At 50.4% G+C, this 13,087-nt stretch overlaps 1 protein-coding gene across 1 annotated transcript in view; it reads left to right on the top strand.

Moving 5' to 3' along the window:
* The window catches only part of SHE (Src homology 2 domain containing E), a 43,800-nt gene extending 30,967 nt beyond the window's left edge, over positions 1-12,833 (top strand). Inside the window, exons 4-6 of the mRNA XM_038769020.1 lie at positions 2,806-2,971; positions 7,541-7,660; positions 11,458-12,833. Of these exons, the coding sequence (XP_038624948.1) occupies positions 2,806-2,971; positions 7,541-7,660; positions 11,458-11,644 (473 nt within the window). The 3' untranslated portion in view covers positions 11,645-12,833. The remainder of the gene's footprint in view (positions 1-2,805; positions 2,972-7,540; positions 7,661-11,457) is intronic.
* The last annotated feature ends 254 nt before the right edge of the window (positions 12,834-13,087 follow it).

Raw genomic sequence — 13,087 nt, 5'->3', positions numbered from 1 at the left:
GTGCCAAGAACTGTTCGAAGCGCTGGGGAGGTTACAAGGTGATCATGTTGTCCCACGGGGCGGCTCACAGTCTTAATCCCCGTTTTCCAGATGAGGAAACTGAGGCCCAGAGAAGCGAAGAAGTGACTCGCCCAAAGTCACCCAGCTGACGATTGGCGGAGCCGGGATTTGAACCCATGACCTCTGACTCCAAAGCCCGGGCTCTTTCCACTGAGCCACGCTGCTTGTCTTAACTCCAACTCTACTTGGATGTCCACCGCTTAGTAATCATTATGATGATGATGATATTTGTTAAGCGCTTACTATGGAATAATAATAATAATGTTGGTACTTGTGAAGCGCAGTTCTCCCAAACACCTAATACTCTCCCAAGCACGTAGTACTGTGCTCTTCTAGACTGTGAGCCCACTGTTGGGTAGGGACTGTCTCTATATGTTGCCAACTTGGACTTCCCAAGCGCTTAGTCCAGTACTCTGCACACAGTAAGCGCTCAATAAATATGATTGATTGATAGATTGCTTTGCACATAGTAAGCGCTTAATAAATGCCATCATCATCATCATTATTATTATTATAGAGTTGGAGGAAAGGGGGGAGGGGGGAGTTATTGTTGCCAACTTGTACTTCCCAAGCGCTTTAGTCCAGTGCTCTGCACACGGTAAGCGCTCAATAAATACGATTGATTGATTGATTGCTTAGCACATAGTAAGCGCTTAATAAATGCCATCATCACCATTATTATTATTATAGAGTTGGAGGAAAGGGGGGAGGGGGGAGTTATTGTTGCCAACTTGTACTTCCCAAGCGCTTTAGTCCAGTGCTCTGCACACGGTAAGCGCTCAATAAATACGATTGATTGATTGATTGCTTTGCACAGAGTAAGCGCTTAATAAATGCCATCATCATCATTATTATTATTATTATAGAGTTGGAGGAAAGGGGGGAGTTATTGTTACCAACTTGTACTTCCCGAGCGCCTTAGTCCAGTGCTCTGCACACGGTAAGCGCTCAATAAATACGATTGATTGATTGATTGCTTTGCACATAGTAAGCGCTTAATAAATGCCATCATCATCATTATTATTATTATAGAGTTGGAGGAAAGGGGGGAGGGGGGGAGTTATTGTTGCCAACTTGTACTTCCCAAGCGCTTTAGTCCAGTGCTGTGCACACGGTAAGCGCTCAATAAATACGATTGATTGATTGATTGCTTTGCACAGAGTAAGCGCTTAATAAATGCCATCATCATCATTATTATTATTATAGAGTTGGAGGAAAGGGGGGAGGGGGGAGTTATTGTTGCCAACTTGTACTTCCCAAGCGCTTTAGTCCAGTGCTCTGCACACGGTAAGCGCTCAATAAATACGATTGATTGATTGATTGCTTTGCACAGAGTAAGCGCTTAATAAATGCCATCATCATCATTATTATTATTATAGAGTTGGAGGAAAGGGGGGAGGGGGGAGTTATTGTTGCCAACTGGGACTTCCCAACCGCTTTAGTCCAGTGCTCTGCACACGGTAAGCGCTCAATAAATCCGATTGATTGATTGATTGCTTTGCACATAGTAAGCGCTTAATAAATGCCATCATCATCATTATTATTATTATTATAGAGTTGGAGGAAAGGGGGGAGGGGGGAGTTATTATTGCCAACTTGTACTTCCCAACCGCTTTAGTCCAGTGCTCTGCACACGGTAAGCGCTCAATAAATACGATTGATTGATTGATTGCTTTGCACATAGTAAGCGCTTAATAAATGCCATAATCATCATTATTATTATTATAGAGTTGGAGGAAAGGGGGGAGGGGGGAGTTATTGTTGCCAACTTGTACTTCCCAAGCGCTTTAGTCCAGTGCTCTGCACACGGTAAGCGCTCAATAAATCCGATTGATTGATTGCTTTGCACATAGTAAGCGCTTAATAAATGCCATCATCATCATTATTATTATTATAGAGTTGGAGGAAAGGGGGGAGGGGGGAGTTATTGTTGCCAACTTGTACTTCCCAAGCGCTTTAGTCCAGTGCTCTGCACACAGTAAGCGCTCAATAAATACGATTGATTGATTGATTGCTTTGCACAGAGTAAGCGCTTAATAAATGCCATCATCACCATTATTATTATTATAGAGTTGGAGGAAAGGGGGGAGGGGGGAGTTATTGTTGCCAACTTGTACTTCCCAAGCGCTTTAGTCCAGTGCTCTGCACACGGTAAGCGCTCAATAAATACGATTGATTGATTGATTGCTTTGCACAGAGTAAGCGCTTAATAAATGCCATCATCACCATTATTATTATTATAGAGTTGGAGGAAAGGGGGGAGGGGGGAGTTATTGTTGCCAGCTTGTAATACTACTAATACTAATGATGGCATTCGTTAAGCGCTTACTATGTGCAAAGCACTGTTCTAAGCGCTAAGGGAGATACAAAGTGATCAGGTTGTCCCACGTGGGGCTCACAGCCATCATCCCCATTTGACAGATGAGGTAACTGAGGCTCAGAGAAGTGAAGTGACTTGCCCAAGGTCACACAGCAGACATGTGGCGGAGCCGGGATTCAAACCCATGACCTCTGACTCCAAAGCCCGGGCTCTTTCCACTGAGCCACGCCGCTTCTCTGTAACTTGGACTTCCCAAGTGCTCAGTCCAGTGCTCTGCACACAGTAAGCGCTCAATAAATCCGATCGATTGATTGATTGATTATTCCCTGGGCTGGTCTGGGGGGAGGGCTAAGTTGCAGGGGGGGTCTCTCTGACTTGGTCCATGGGGGAGCCAGCGGCAACCCCTCCCAACGCTGCCCCTCTAGCTCAGTTCGAGGGCCCCGAGAGGCCGGGGCCGGTCAAGGAGGAGGGCAACGCACAGCAAAACCACCGGCAGAAGAGCTGGACCCAGAAGATCCTCAAGACCAGTGGCACCACCGACCACGGCGACGGGGGGAGAGTGGACCCGGCCGTCTCACTGGAGAAACAACCGTGAGTGGATGGGGTGGGGAGACCCCGGGGGCTGGACTCCTTGACCGGGACTATTAATAATAATAATCGTAGTATTTGTGAAGGCCCTACTGAGACCTCACCACCTCCAGGAGGCCTTCCCAGACTGAGCCCCCTCCTTCCTCTGCCCCTATTCCCCCTCTCTATCCCCCCCGCCTTACCTCCTTCCCTTCCCCACAGCACCTGTATATATGGATTTATGTTTGTACAGATTTATTACTCTATTGTCCATATCTATTCTATTTATTTTATTTTGTGAGTATGTTTGGTTTGGTTCTCCGTCTCCCCCTTTTAGACTGTGAGCCCACTGTTAGGTAGGGACTGTCTCTAGATGTTGCCGATTTGTACTTCCCAAGCGCTTAGTCCAGTGCTCTGCACATAGTTAAGCGCTCAATAAACACGACTGATGATGATGATGATTTCTCTATTTATTTTACTTGTACATATCTATTCTATTTATTTTATTTTGTTAACACGTTTGGTTTTGTTCTCCGTCTCCCCCTTTTAGACTGTGAGCCCACTGTTGGGTAGGGACTGTCTCTAGATGTTGCCAACTTGTACTTCCCAAGCACTTAAGTACAGTGCTCTGCACATAGTAAGCACTCAATAAATACGATTGATGATGATGATGACTTTGGGCAAGTCACTTCACTTCTTTGTGCCTCAGTGACCTCATCTGTCAAATGGGGATTAAAACTGCGAGCCCACCGTGGGACAACCTGATCACCTTGTAACCTCCCCAGCACTTAGAACAGTGCTTTGCACATAGTAAGCGCTTAACAAATGCTATTATTATTATTATTATTATTATTATTATTATTATTATTATTATTATGCCATCTTAGGGGGTGGGGGCCGGCCGGCTTCCGGGCTGGGCCGAGGGGAGCGAGTCCCCAGACTCGAGGGACCCGAGCAGAGACCCAGTCATTCAATCGTATTTATTCATTCATTCATTCATTCAATCGTATTTATTGAGCGCTTCCTGTGTGCAGAGCACTGGACTAAGCGCCTGGGAAGTACAAATCGGGAACATAGAGAGACGGTCCCTACCCAACAGTGGGTTCACAGTCTAGAAGGGGGAGACAGACAACAAAACAAAACATATTAACAAAATAAAATAAATAGAATAAACATGTACAAATAAAATAAGTAAATAAAGAGTAAAATAAAATAAGTAACAAATGAAACAAATAAAATAAGTAAATAAGTAAATAAGATAAATAAATAAATAAATAAATAGAGTAATACACATGGTAAGAGCCCGCTACAATCAATCAATCAATCAATCAATCAATCGTATTTATTGAGCGCTTACTATGTGCAGAGCACTGTACTAAGCGCTTGGGAAGTACAAATTGGCATCACATAGAGACAGTCCCTACCCAACAGTGGGCTCACAGTCTAAAAGGGGGAGACAGAGAACAGAACCAAACATACCAACAAAATAAAATAAGTAGGATAGAAATGTACAAGTAAAATAAATAAATAAATAGATAAATAGAGTAATAAATATGTACAACCATATATACATATATACAGGTGCTGTGGGGAAGGGAAGGAGGTAAGACGGGGGGATGGAGAGGGGGACGAGGGGGAGAGGAAAGAAGGGGCTCAGTCTGGGAAGGCCTCCTGGAGGAGGTGAGCTCTCAGCAGGGCCTTGAAGGGAGGAAGAGAGCGAGCTTGGTGGAGGGGCAGAGGGATTGGGGGCATTCCAGGCCCGGGGGAGGACGTGGGCCGGGGGTCGATGGCGGGACAGGCGAGAACGAGGTACAGTGAGGAGATTAGTGGTGGAGGAGCGGAGGTTGCGGGCTGGGCAGTAGAAGGACAGAAGGGAGGTGAGGTAGGAGGGGGCGAGGTGATGGAGAGCCTTGAAGCCCAGGGTGAGGAGTTTCTGCTTGATGCGCAGATTGATCGGTAGCCATTGGAGGTTTTTGAGGAGGGGAGTAATATGTCCAGAGCGTTTCTGGACAAAGATAATCCGGGCAGCAGCATGAAGTATGGATTGAAGTGGAGAGAGACACGAGGATGGGAGATCAGAGAGAAGGCTGGTGCAGTAGTCCAGACGGGATAGGATGAGAGCTTGAATTAGCAGGGTAGCGGTTTGGATGGAGAGGAAAGGGCGGATCTTGGCAATGTTGCGGAGCTGAGACCGGCAGGTTTTGGTGACGGCTTGGATGTGAGGGGTGAATGAGAGAGCGGAGGCGAGGATGACACCAAGGTTGCGGGCTTGTGAGACGGGAAGGATGGTAGTGCCGTCAACAGAGATGGGAAAGTCAGGGAGAGGACAAGGTTTGGGAGGGAAGACAAGGAGCTCAGTCTTCGACATGTTGAGCTTTAGGTGGCGGGCGGACATCCAGATGGAGATGTCCTGAAGGCAGGAGGAGATGCGAGCCTGGAGGGAGGGGGAGAGAGCAGGGGCAGAGATGGAGATCTGGGTGTCATCAGCGTAGACCTGCGTCCAACCCGATCTCCTTGGGAGCCACCCTGGCGTTCATTCATTCATTCAATCGTATTTATTGAGCGCTTACTGTGGGCAGAGCACTGTACTGAACACCTGGGAAGTCCAAGTTGGCAACATCTAGAGACAGTCCCTACCCAACAGTGGGCTCACAGTCTAAAAGGGGGAGACAGGGAACAAAACTATACTAACAAAATAAAATAAATAGAATAGACATGTACAAGTAAAATAAATAAATAAATAAATAGAGTAATAAATATGTACAAACATATATACCTATGCAGAGCACTGTACTAAGCGCTTAAAAGAGGACTCTAGAATAATACATAGACACAGTCCCTGCCCACAGTGAGTTTACAGTCTAGAGGGCTAGAAGCACCATGAGTAGAGGACAGTACAACAGAGTTGGTGGACACCTTCCCTGCCCAGGAGGAGGTTACAGTTTAGAGGGGGAGACAAGCATTCATCGCAGGGTGGTCTAGTGGTTAGAGTCCGGGCCTGTGAGTCAGAAGGTCATGGGTTCTAATCCCGGCTCCACCACTTCCCTGCTGGGTGACCTCGGGCATATCACTTCACTTCTCTGGGCCTCAGTGACCTCAGCTGGAAAACGGGGATTGAGACTGTGAGCCCTGCGTGGGACAGGGGCTGTATCCAACCCTAGCTAGCTCAACCCAAGCTAACCCAAGCTCGCTCTCTTCCTCCCTTCAAGGCCCTGCTGAGAGCTCACCTCCTCCAGGAGGCCTTCCCAGCCTGAGCCCTTCCTTCCTCTCCCCCTCGTCCCCCTCTCCATCCCCCCATCTTACCTCCTTCCCTTCCCCACAGCACCTGTATAGATGGATATATGTTTGTACATATTTATTACTCTATTTTACCTGTACATATCTATTCTATTTATTTTATTTTGTTAGTGTGTTTGGCTCTGTTCTCTGTCTCCCCCTTCTAGACCGTGAGCCCACTGTTGGCTAGGGACCGTCTCTAGATGTTGCCAACTTGGACTTCCCAAGCGCTTAGTCCAGTGCTCTGCACACAGTAAGCGCTCAATAAATACGATTGATTGATCGATTGATTGATTGACTCCCAGGACTCGGGCTCTCTCCACTAGGCCACGCTGCTATGAACGCCTGCCTGTCCCTCTCTAATAATAATAATGATGGCATTTGTTAAGCGCCTACTATGTGCACAGCACTGTTCTAAGCGCTGGGGGGAATACAAGGTGATCGAGTTGTCCCACGGGGGGCTCACACTCTTAAACCCCATTTTACAGATGAGGTAACTGAGGCTCAGAGAAGTGAAGTGACTCGCCTGAGGTCACACAGCGGACGTGGCAGAGTCGGGATTCGAACCCGTTGACCTCTGACTCCAAAGCCCGGGCTCTTTCCACTGAGCCACGCTGCTTCTGACTGTAAGCTCCCTGTGGGCAGGGAACGTCCATAACTGTTATTTATTTATTTCTATTCCCGTCCCCCCCCACTCTTGACGGTCAGCTCGTTGTGTCTGTTGTTCAGTTGTCCTCTCCCGGGTGCTTAATCCAGTGCTCTGCACATAGTGCTCAATAAACACAGCGGGACGGATGAATGAAAGGCGCTTAGTCCCATGCTCCGCACCCGGTAAGAGCTCAACCTTTTAGGCTCCCCTTTTAGAGAAGCAGCGTGGCTCGGCAGAAAGAGCCTGGGCTTTGGAGTCAGAGGTCATGGGTTCAAATCCCGACTCCGCCAACTGTCAGCTGTGTGACTTCGGGCGAGTCACTTCACTTCTCTGGGCCTCGGTTCCCTCATCTGTAAAATGGGGATTAAGACTGTGACCCCCCGTGGGACAACCTGATAACCTTGTAACTCCCCAGCGCTTAGAACAGTGCTTTGCACATAGGAAGCGCTTAATAAATGCCATTATTATTATTATTAGACTGTGAGCCCTCTGTCGGGTAGGGACCGTCTCTATATGCTGCCAACTTGGACTTCCCAGGTGCTCAGCACAGTGCTCTGCGCATGGTAAGCGCTCAATAAGTACGATTGACGATGATGCTCAATAAATGCGACGGATTGACTGACGGGTCGAGGAAGATTGAGCCGGGCGTGTGTCCCCCCCATTCCCAGGTGGTATCACGGGTCGATCTCCCGGGCGGAGGCGGAGAGCCGGCTCCAGCCGGGCAAGGAGGCCGGTTACCTGGTGAGGAACAGCGAGTCCGGCAACAGCAAGTTTTCCATTGCGCTCAAGTGAGTGGCCGACGTCGGGGCCCTGGGGGGAGAGACGGGGTGGGTGGATTCATTCGGTCATTCAATCCGGGGCGCTTACTATGTGCGGAGTACGCAGTACAAGGTCATCAGGTTGTCCCACAGGGGCTCCCGGTCTTCATCCCCATTTTACAGATGAGGGAACTGAGGCACAGAGAATCAATCAATCGTATTTATTGAGCGCTTACTATGTGCAGAGCACTGTACTAGGCGCTTGTACAGAGAAGTACAAGGTGATCAGTCTTTTAGACTGTGAGCCCACTGTTGGGTAGGGACTGTCTCTATATGTTGCCAATTTGTACTTCCCAAGCGCTTAGTACAGTGCTCTGCACACAGTCAGCGCTCAATAAATATGACTGATTGATTGATTCCCAAGTGCTTAGTCCAGTGCTCTGCACACAGTAAGCGCAGTAATCGTATTTATTGAGCGCTTACTATGTGCAGAGCACTGTACTAAGCGCTTGGGAAGTACAAATTGGCAACATATAGAGACAGTCCCTACCCAACAGTGGGCTCACAGTCTAAAAGACTGATCACCTTGTACTTCTCTGTACAAGCGCTTAGTACAGCGCTCAATAAATGCGATTGATGATGATGATGATGATCAGGTTGTCCCACAGGGGCTCCCAGTCTTCATCCCCATTTTACAGATGACTGAGGCACACAGAAGTACAAGGTGATCAGGTTGTCCCACAGGGGCTCCCAGTCTTCATCCCCATTTTACAGATGAGGGAACTGAGGCACAGAGAAGTACAAGGTGATCAGTCTTTTAGACTGTGAGCCCACTGTTGGGTAGGGACTGTCTCTATATGTTGCCAATTTGTACTTCCCAAGCGCTTAGTACAGTGCTCTGCACATAGTAAGCGCTCAATAAATGCGATTGATGATGATGATGATGATCAGGTTGTCCCACAGGGGCTCACAGTCTTCATCCCCATTTTACAGAGGAGGGAACTGAGGCACAGAGAAGTACAGGGTGATCAGGTTGTCCCACAGGGGCTCCCGGTCTTCATCCCCATTTTACAGAGGAGGGAACTGAGGCACAGAGAAGTACAAGGTGATCAGGTTGTCCCACAGGGGCTTCCAGTCTTCATCCCCATTTTACAGAGGAGGGAACTGAGGCACAGAGAAGTACAAGGTGATCAGGTTGTCCCACAGGGGCTTCCAGTCTTCATCCCCATTTTACAGAGGAGGGAACTGAGGCACAGAGAAGTACAAGGTGATCAGGTTGTCCCACAGGGGCTCACAGTCTTCATCCCCATTTTACAGAGGAGGGAACTGAGGCGCAGAGAAGTACAAGGTGATCGGGTTGTCCCACAGGGGCTACTGGTCTTCACCCCCATTTTACAGAGGAGGGAACTGAGGCACAGAGAAGTACAAGGTGATCAGGTTGTCCCACAGGGGCTCCCGGTCTTCATCCCCATTTTACAGAGGAGGTAACTGAGGCACAGAGAAGCGCTTGGCCGAGCGCGCCAGCACAATAAACAGACACGGTCCCTGCCCACAGCGAGCTGACCGTCCAGAAGGGTGGACAGACGTGAATAGAAATCGATAAATGACAGATATGGAGAAGCAGCGTGGCTCTGTGGAAAGAGTACGGCCTTGGGAGTCAGAGGTCACGGGTTCTAATCCCGGCTCCCCGCACGTGTCTGGTGTGTGTCCCTGGGCAAGTCACTTAACTGTCTCCCCCTTCTAGACTGTAAGCCCACTGTTGGGTAGGGACCGTCTCTAGATGTTGCCAACTTCTACTTCCCAAGCGCTCAGTCCAGCGCTCTGCACACAGTAAGCGCTCAATAAATACGATTGATTGATCGATTGACTTAATTTCTCTGAGCCTCGGTTACCTCATCTGGAAAATGGGGATTAAATCTGTGAGCCCCACGAGGGACAACCTGATCACCTTGTAACCTCCTCAGCGCTTAGAACAGTGCTTTGCACATAGTAAGCGCTTAAGAAATGCTATCATTATTAGTAGTAGTAGTAGTAAGCGCTTAACATCATTGTTATTATTATTATTATGGGGATTAAGAGGGTGAGCCCCATGTGGGACAGGGACTGTGTCCAAACTAACTTGAATCTTCCCCAGTACTTAGAACAGTGCTTGGCACATAGTAAGTACTTAACAAGTACCATAATAATAATAATACTAATAATAATTATTATTATTATGAGGTCGGGAGAAGCAGCGTGGCTCAGTGGAAAGAGCACGGGCTTTGGAGTCAGAGGTCATGGGTTCGAATCCCGGCTCCGCCACATGTCTGCTGTGTGACCTTGGGCAAGTCACTTCACTTCTCTGAGCCTCAGTGACCTCATCTGTAAAATGGGGATTAAGACTGTGAGCCCCACGTGGGACAACCTGATCACTTTGTATCCCCCAAAGCGCTTAGAACAGTGCTTTGCACATAGTAAGCGCTTAACAAATGCCAACATTATTATTATTATTATTATTATATGGACATAAAAATGGTGTGGGGCCGGGAGGGGGGATGAAGAAAGGGAGCGAGTCAGGGGGACGCAGAAGGGAGTGGGAGAAGAGATCAGGAGGGCGCAGTCATGGAAGGCCTCTTGGAGGAGGTGGGCAGGAGAGGCTAGTGGCCTGGATGGGGAAGAAGGGCGGGAAATGAGTGTCCCCTCGGGAAGGAGGGGATTCCCGGATGCGTCCCCGGAAAAGTGGGCGTTTGGACGGGCCGGAGGGCGGAGGTGGACCGAAGGGCCGAAGGGGCAGATATGTCTCTCGCCCTGGGGTCTGGGGTCTAGCCCACTGTTGGGTAGGGACCGTCTCTCTATGTTGCCAACTTGTCCTTCCCAAGCGCTTAGTCCAGTGCCCTGCACACAGTAAGCGCTCAATAAATACGATTGATGATGATGATGATGATGGGGTCCGGGGTCTGGGACGCGGGTTGGAGCAGACTCGTGGAGCCCAAACAATCAGGCCCGGGGGTAGCCGGAGGATGGTCTTTGGGGAGGGTTTTGAGGAGGGTAGACCCCGTTATACCATAGAATGGTGTTTCGGAGGAATGGTGGGGGTCGGAAGAGTGAGGTCTGGTTTGGAGGGGGCAGGGACTGATGTGGTTGACGAGCCCGGGGTGGGCCTGGGCCCAGGGTGGGCGGGAGAGGCGGCCCCTGCCTCCTGTGTGACTCTGGGCCAGTCATTTCCGTGCCCCACTTTCCTCCTCTGTAAAATGTTCAAAAGGTCTGTTGGGTGACCTTGGGGAAGTCACTTCACTTGTCTGTGCCTCAGTTCCTTCATCTGTCAGCGCTTAGAACACTGCTTTGCACATAGTAAGCGCTTAACGAATGCCATTATTATTATTATTATTAAAGGGGGATTCAGAGTGTGGGCCCCATGTGGGACGGGGACTGCGTCCGGCCCGATTACCTTGAATCCACCGCAGCGCTTAGAACAGTGCATGGCACATAGTAAGTGCTTAACAAATACCATCGTCATTAGGATTACCTGTCCTCCCTCCTTCTTAGACCGTGAGCCCCACGTGGCGCAGGGACTGTGTCCGACCTGATTAATTTCATTCAATCGTATTTATTGAGCACTTACTGTGTGCAGAGCGCTTGGAAAGTACAAATCGGCAACAGATAGGCACGGTCCCTACCCAACTATCCACGACAGTGCTCAGAATAGTGCTCGGGAGCAATAGTAAGCGTGGAAAAATCCCATTATTATGATTATCGTTATTAGCGCTTAACGAGTAGCAAGATTTTCATTTGGGTGGGAGGGAAGGGGCAGTCGTGGAGGATAACAAATCGGTTTTTGTGGGTCCTAGGACGCCTCAGGGCTGCGCGCACATCATCGTGGCCCAGACGAAAGATGGCAAATACACGTTGGACCAGACCAGCGCCGTGTTCGGGAGCATCCCTGAGGTGGTACACTATTATTCCAACGAAAAGCTGCCCTTCAAGGAAGCCGGGCACCTAACCCTCCTCTACCCGGTGCCCTGCAAGATGCACTAGCCCCCGGGCGACCCCCTCCTTCCCCCCACCACCCTCAGGGCCTCCTTGGCCGGCCCGCTCCTCTTTTACAACAGGCTTGCAGGCCCGTCTGCTCGCCCAAGCCTACTCGCCCAGGCCGAGTGTCGAGGGAAGGGGAGAGACGCCCATTCCTCGCCCGTTCCTCGCTCTTCCCGTCCCTCGTGGCGCCCGGGCCCGGCCAGAGGGTCTTCCCCGGATCCTCCCCGGGGATCTCATCAGCCGGGGAGGGGTCTCTCCGGCCTCCTCAGGCCGTGATCACTCTGGTCCAGGGAGGACTTGGGAGAAAGCCCCTTCCCCAGCCCACCCCGGGGGGAACTGGTCCAGGGGAAGGGGGTGCCTCGCCCCTTGGCACGTGGCGGACTTGGGGGCCACCAAGCGACCCCAGCCTCATTTTCAACCTTTTCCTGCACTTAACGCTCCCTGCTAAGAGGAGCTGGTCATCGGGATTCCTCTCCCCCTCCTCCCAACCCCGTTCCCCTTTTCCACCAGCCCCTTCTACGGCCGGGACCCCCTTAGAGCGCCCCGCTTCTCCCGACCCTCCAGAACCCGAATTTCCAGCTCTCTGCTTTCCTTCACACCTCCGGGCCTTGCCCCTCCCGCTTTCCCCTCCCTCCTAGGAGGGTGGTCTCCCCTCCTCGGTGGCTGCTTTCACCCTCCGAGTCTCCAAGGACCCTCCACCCTTAAGTGGTCGCCCCCCACCCACCTTCCCCCCGCGGCTGGGAACCCCCGGCCTCGACAGTGCCTGCCGCCCGGCTCTATCGTAAAGCCACTGTGCCCAGGAACACGCTGGCATCTGGATATCACGCGGTTGGGTCCATCTTTGGCCTCCTTCCCTGCCTTCGCCCCCGTTTTAGCCACCAGTCACTGGGCCAACCCCCGCTCTGTCGCTGCTTCTAACCACTCAGGCCTCTTCCCCCGGGGAGATGGCAGTCACTTCCAAAGCCGGGGGGGTTTTAATGTCCCTCCCCTCCCCTCCTGGACCCTCAAAACCCACATACGTTTTTAAAGAATGTATCCTAACGCGCGGCCGCTCTCTTCCTGTTCAAAATATTTATGTTCCACCCCAGAGAAATGGTTTATAAAAGTTTCTGGCTGGACCGAGGCCCCACCTCCTCCTTCTCCTCCTCCTCCTCGACGCCCATAACCCCGAAGTGTAACTTAAATAAAAATCGACACCAGAAAAGCGTCGCCTTTTCCTTCCCTGCGATCCCCCTAATTGGAGGGATATGTTGCCAATTTGTACTTCCCAAGCGCTTAATACAGTGCTCTGCACATAGTAAGCGCTCAATAAATACGATTGATGATGATGATGATGATGAAGGGGCGATCGGTGGCGCCCCCTCCTGGTAGAACGCAGAAATGCAACGAATTGCGCCCCCTCGCGGCCGAACGCAGAGCGCCCGGTGCGGCGCCCCCTCCTGGTAG

This window comes from Tachyglossus aculeatus, chromosome Y4, assembly GCF_015852505.1.
Source record: "Tachyglossus aculeatus isolate mTacAcu1 chromosome Y4, mTacAcu1.pri, whole genome shotgun sequence".
NCBI classification, from domain to species: domain Eukaryota; kingdom Metazoa; phylum Chordata; class Mammalia; order Monotremata; family Tachyglossidae; genus Tachyglossus; species Tachyglossus aculeatus.
This window is presented reverse-complemented; position numbering and strand designations above follow the sequence as displayed.